We start from the raw sequence: 6882 nt of genomic DNA on the forward strand, positions 1-6882 counted from the left end.
TTAGGCTCCTTTTCTTTTGGTGCTATTACAGAAAGATGAAACTATCAACAGTTGAACGTGTATCAAGTTTCATGACAAAGAGTCATTTGACAACCTAAAACCTAGAATATCAGAATAAATAAAATCTTTTTATCACCTGGTATGTGAATATATATAAATGAAAGTACATACATTGTACATTACTTTACGTAAAAATAAAACACTAACACCAATGAAACATCATTTAAAAGTATGCTTTTTAAAAGTTATAAAAATTCACTTTTCATTTGAAAGTACATCTTTGTCATAAATTCTATAAAATGTGTAAAATTACATTTCTAGTCCAATACTTATTAGTTGTACACCTTGAAAACCTGGTAAACTAATGCAACATTATTTAAAAACCACAGAATCATTCTTCACACTTTGATTAAAATGTTTGCCCAAGAATGTGATGGAGTACTTGGTGTGTGACTGTAATTTATGACTAAAGGATTAATGATACACACTCTCCAAATACAGCACTGCCAAGTATGAGTCAAATCAAGATATAAATCCTTACAATCTAACTAATGTAATTAAGAGTCTCCATACATGAGGTTCCTTAGCTGTTCTGAAGTCAATGATTAATTAGTCTAATTATATTATATGTATTCCGGAGCCATTTTAAAATATGTACTTGAAACACCAAACCTTGCTATTCTGCATATTAAGTCAAAACATACTGTAAATGTAGCAAAATAGCTACTTGAAATATTGAAATACAGTTCAAGTAAAGCCCTTACTTTAAATATGATCTAAGCAATTCTGAATGTCTTAAAAAATATTCACACTAATATAGCATCCCTTACCGTTCTGCCATTGAACGTCATTTACGTCCAGTAATTACCATATTTTTTTTCTTTACTGTATTTTACATTCTAAGTAAATCAAAAATTTTTACAAAATATGTAACATAACATATCAATGGAAAGGAAATTCTTTCATCTATACAAATATAAACATTGTTAAGTCCCTTCTTCTATAGTTTTTGCGCTAAGATTAGTTGTCTAAAATATCCAAATGAAAGAGCTTGGGGCTTGAATGCCAAATCATTCGGTGGGAGTTAGGACTTGAAGGGCTACGAAACTAAAAAAAAGTATAGTACTAAAATCATCTCAATGATATCCATTCAAGACATTCATTTTCACATAGATAAATAAATACAGGGTACCATAAAATATCATTTAAGGGGTTGGAAAGTATGTGTGCTCTTTCAGCAATATACTAACAATTTTCAGGTCACCTACATTAATAGTTCTACTTCTCCCTCAAAAAGTCCCAAAATTAGAAAAGCTTCGCAAATTCTATAAAAGTTAGAAAAGATTTAGAATTGATTTTATATGGTAATCCTAGTAGAATAAAATGTCAGAAAAATCTACAAATACCCCTGAAAAATCTGTCAAACATGACTCATACAAGTTAAACAGTTTTATGAATGGCAAACTAATTTGAGGAGGAAGATAAGACGAGAAATGAATGAAGTTCACCACATGATACAACAGAATTTCAAAAGCTTAAAAGATTGAATCCACAGAAATTACACAAAAATTGAGAAAGTAATTATTGATTTTGCAAAGCACTAGGTGATTTGACAATAAAAATGTATGCTGAAGAAACAATCCACACTTTCTGTATAGTCTCCGAAATGAGGTAAAAATATGTCGCCCTTCCCCTCCAAATTATCAAGATTGATAAGCAAATATTCCAGATTTATCTATGTACTGTACTCCATAGCCTACAACTGTATAAAGAATAATATAAATCTATTTAGCATTAAAAAAGTAATACAGTATGTTCCCAAATTATGCGATTCCCCATTTATGCGGTCACTAGTTAAAAAAGAAAAAAAAATGTCTGTATCTGTGAATGTCGCTATTGGCTAGAGAGAGTGGTGTGATTATTTCATGGTAACATAAGAAGACTAGAATAGCTCTTACATATTCAGAAATAAAAACTAGAATTTCAAAAACTTTGTTGGTTGGCTGAAGACAGGAGGAGAAAGGGCTAATATTACGGACAGGAGATTCTTAAGTGAAATATCCTAAGTGTGAACTTGTGTGATATACAGCCATGTGCTATACTCTCTCACTGCTTATAAAGATTAAAACAATAATGATAATAATTATGATAATAATGAATATGCCGTTATCCCTACATCACCATGTGTATTACCAGGCACGTTTTGACGTATACTGACGTCAACATGGGGAAGGGGTTAAATAAAATAGATTTCCTTTACAAATATTTGTTATTGTACAGTAAACAGTATATAACTTCTCTCTCTCTATCTCTCTCTTAAAAATCCATCAGTATTCAAATTATACTCCCTTTCTCCAATCTTGCACCATCTCTCCCACATGCAACATTATAGCGGTAATCCAACTGTTCGATGACTTTAAAAACAAGTCAAGTAATTCCTTCTCTTTTTTTGCAGATGATTCAATAATTGAGGTAGGTAAAAGTTAATACGTTATCAAACTGCCTTACAACTGAAGTTAGGAAAAGTATTTTGGATATGGAATGGACAACTATCCTTCATAACAGATTAGAATTATCGTAAATTATCAGACTGGCATTAGCGGCAATTTGCTATTGTTGATTAAACGTAAACAAAACTATTTTCCTGTTTTGCTACGTATGTAGGAATTCAAACGGATACGGTAAATAAAATATTGGTAATAACATATTTCCTAAAAGCTCTTAATATTATTAGTTATCACCTTGATCATTTGTGTTTGATGCGTTTGTTGGTTCACTATGATCAACAGTAAGCAAACAGATTTCTGTTTTAGGCGGCGTGTATAGGAAAAACTTTACATAAATCGCATTCATTTAATTTATTTTGAAGTTCTAAGAAAAAGTAAGTAAAAATACATTGGTAATAAAAAAATCATCATATAATCAATACTTGGGAAGATAGCCATTGCTGCAAAAACTAACCTAAACAAAGATGTGTAATTCTGTTCGTTTCTTCGTTATGATCAGAGATGAACATAAACAAAACAATGGTTCCCGAATTTTATTGTGCTTTTGGGAGTGTTTAGGAAACGCATGATATAAAATCGCCTTTATTTCGTTAATTTTGGATTTTCGTTGATACAACAAAAGCTAGTCTATACAGTGATGGTTTTGCTATTCACCAGTTGTCTTATACAATAGATATGACTTAAATTTGTCCTACTTTTAGGTCGTTGAAATTTTAACCTTATCAGGTTATTAAAACATTTTAAATGTTTCATTCATTACAAGAACAATTTAACATTATAAAAAATACAGTATAGTACATAGAAAGTATTGAAAATGGGTAGTAAACTCATTTAAATAGTTAAGTTGCTGATTGCCATGGCACTAATGGAATTATTCCTGTTTTGTGTTTGGAAATATGCTAATTTCCATTTATGCAGGGCCATTGATTGACCAAATTCTTGCATAATTCGGGACCCTACTGTATGTATGTATGTGTGCATGTGTGTGTATGTATATATATATAATATATATATATATATATATATATATATATATATATATATATATATATATATATATATATATATATATATATCACTGAACATAACTTATAACTAATTCAGCTTGGTGGGCTATAAGAGGACAGTACCAAGCCACTTCCCTTTATGCTACTTCTCAAAATATATTTAAAGATGAAAAGTCAATTTTTTCCTGATTTTCACACGAAAGAGGAGTTCAATAACATTATTATTATTTTTTGTCACATCACACTGCATAAGCTAAATTAAAACACTGATAATAACGATAATTATTTGAAATTTCTCCCACACTACGCCAAGCAACACACAACAAAAACTTCCTGTATTTCATTACAGATCATCCTATGAAATTTCTTTCAACTTACAACATTTAGTTCAACACTGTCCAAGTTTCTATTTACTAATATCAACCAGTGAAAAATATCTCACTAAAATCTCATTTTCTTTGTGCAGAAAGAAATAAGTAATGTCAGACCAAATTGTATTACAAGACTGAGCAGAGAGGGGAAGACAGAACTTGTAAAGCTTCCCACTAAAAGGTTTCTCCTTCTACCATTCTTTCTTCCCATTATGACACCACCATCATAGGAACAGATATATTACACTTGTATTCATGGACTCATTATTTTATAATTATTATCATAATTACTGAAAACTTCTCAACTCTCAAAAAAATTTTGTTCTTCAGAGATTGAATATTGCAGTAGGGTAAAGTTAAAGAAGTCTGTCAGGAAAAGGAATGAAGGGAAAAGAAAAGTAAATGACTGAAAGTAATGAAGGTATAGTTCAAAAGTCATAACAAAACACCTGCAATATTATCTACGATGTGCCAAGCAAAGCTGCTCTGGAGGGATTACCAATTATATAAGATTTGTTTTGTAGATGGTGGGTGGTACTAAGGTTCTTTGCAATGTTCTTTGGTAAACCTGCAATTCTTTTGCAACATTCTTTCCATTTAATATCTTTGGTCTTCTTGTATTTTGCTTATTTACTTTAACTTTATCTTGTTCCATTTATCAAGCCTCATTTTAGGAAAAATCAACTAGGCCAGCCCCTTAAATTTAGAACTGAGACAATGTGGTCTTGTTAAACTAATTTATAACAATATATACTATACCATGCAAGATACACTTTACATGTAACCCATGGTATTTTACAGTAGCTATTATTAGAATGACCAAATTCATAATAATTAGATAAAATCATAATGGTATACTTAACTTTTTTTTTTTTTTTTTTTTTTTTTTTTTTTTTTTTTTTTTTTTTTTTTTTTTTTTTTTTTTTTTTTTTACAAAACAATGTACATCTTGGCATGGATAAGGGCTTTACTAATCTGTATAAAAATTCTATTTCTTGACAAAAGCAATTATGGATAATACTGTATATGAAAATGGCTTTAAAAAATCTTACAGAATAACCAAAAACTAAAAATAAAATTGTAGGACTTACCCTAAAGCTCTATGCCCAGCACCACCAAGATTTGCTTTTGGAAAATTTCTGTTGAAACCAATCTGTGGACGATAACTTCCAGGAGGACCCGAGCCTACGTTATCTCCCTTTAGTACACGCGGTGGGGGTTCTGCATTTTCAAGTTTTCTTGAGGGGAAGATAAAGCCCTCCGGATATGACGGGTCTCTAAATCTGACTGTGACAACTTGGTTATCTCTGATAGGAGATAAACCCTGGACTGGAGCTTGTAGGACACTGCAAATTAGATTTCATCTTTACTACTTTTACTTACATACAATGTATATACTTAACTAAAAGTAACAACAACCCTAAAAAGTACAGATATTGTTATAAGGGCTTCTTCAACCTTGATGACCATCCATCCCGTATGCAACATATCCTGCAGAAAAACAGAGGTAACTTCAAAAGCACTATACTGTATATTTCAAACCATGTTTAAAGGTCTTCACTGAAAAGAAGAAATTTCCTAACTTAAAATAATATAGAACTTGAATCTAATATCATAAAGTTTAAAACATGTAAAAGAAAAAGATAATTGTTCTGCTTATCAATGGTTCACTTTAAATCTCAGTACCAAAACTATTCTCATATGACTGCAGGTTCACTTCCAAACTGAATTTTGGAAGTATTAAAAACTTTGTAAATAGGAAAAAGATCACGCAAGCATCTGAATATGAAATGCAACATTTGACAGAGAAGCAAGTTTTACTACAAATCCACTTAAAACAAGTGGCCTTATTCATCATAAAATTGTCCAATTGCCTCATAAAAATTCAAATGAAATTTCCCGACTCAATTTGATATATACTCACTTAAGATATAGTGATATACCGTAGATTTAGTTAAGTACTTTAAATACTTAAACTATAGTGCTTTGTTTTAAACAATATGAATTCTTAAGTCATTAAAAAAACTTGTTCTTGAAACATGTTAGAATCTGGTTGACAAAATACTTTGAGCATTAAAAACCAGATTTTAATATCAAAATTACATACATACATACATACATACATACATACACCCACACACACACACATACATATATATATATATATATATATATATATATATATATATATATATATATATATATATATATATATATATATATATATATATATATATATATATATATATACACACATGGTGGAACCTCTACATACGATCTTAATTTGTTCCGGGACCTAGATCATGTTAAAACGATCGTATGTTGGAGGGAATATTCCCATAAGAATACACTGAAATTTGTATAATTCGTTCTACACCCCAAAAACTTAAGATAGCGCCTTATTAAATTTCTACACATAATTACACATAGTAATAATAAAATCGCATTATATAATAAGAGATGTAAAATATATTAATTATAAAGAAATAATAAATAAAAAATCACAAATTTAAAGTAATTTGTATTTTTCCTAAAATACTTACCGAGAACTACTTTCTTAGGAGTTACCTGGAATCTCCTCTCAACCGACCAGAGTTTTGTGTAGTCTACCCTACTTCCGTTTTCTGTGAGGACTAACTCAGGCGTAAGGAGAACGTGCCCTGAGGGTAGTCCTGAGCTAGGTCGGCGTTAGCTTGGGTCTCGCTCGTCAGTAAGTTCCAGGATGGTACAAAAGGTCTTCAAGGGCAGAAAGGCACTCGGGGAAGGTAGGGAGGGCCATTACCCGAAAGTAGTCCTCGGTAAGTATGTTAGGAAAAATACAAATTACTTAAAATTTGTGATTTGTTCCAACACAGAGACTTACCTCGAACTACTTTCTTAGGAGACTTACACTTTAGGAGGTGTGAGTGTCTTCCTGAACTTTAGACCAAGCTAACCGGACGTCCAGGAACCTAGATGTGAACTAGGTTGCAAAAACTAACGGAAAACGAAACGTAG

At 30.9% G+C, this 6882-nt stretch overlaps 1 protein-coding gene across 2 annotated transcripts in view; it reads right to left on the reverse strand.

The window, feature by feature from the left end:
• Positions 1-6882, reverse strand: part of Rat1 (5'-3' exoribonuclease 2 Rat1) — a 149385-nt gene that overhangs the window by 36896 nt on the left and 105607 nt on the right. For both annotated transcript variants that reach the window (XM_068360979.1, XM_068360980.1), the window contains exon 14: positions 4977-5231. In XM_068360979.1, coding sequence (XP_068217080.1) covers positions 4977-5231 — 255 coding nt within the window. The remainder of the gene's footprint in view (positions 1-4976; positions 5232-6882) is intronic.

This window comes from Palaemon carinicauda, chromosome 37, assembly GCF_036898095.1.
Source record: "Palaemon carinicauda isolate YSFRI2023 chromosome 37, ASM3689809v2, whole genome shotgun sequence".
In the NCBI taxonomy this organism is placed as follows: Eukaryota; Metazoa; Arthropoda; class Malacostraca; order Decapoda; family Palaemonidae; genus Palaemon; species Palaemon carinicauda.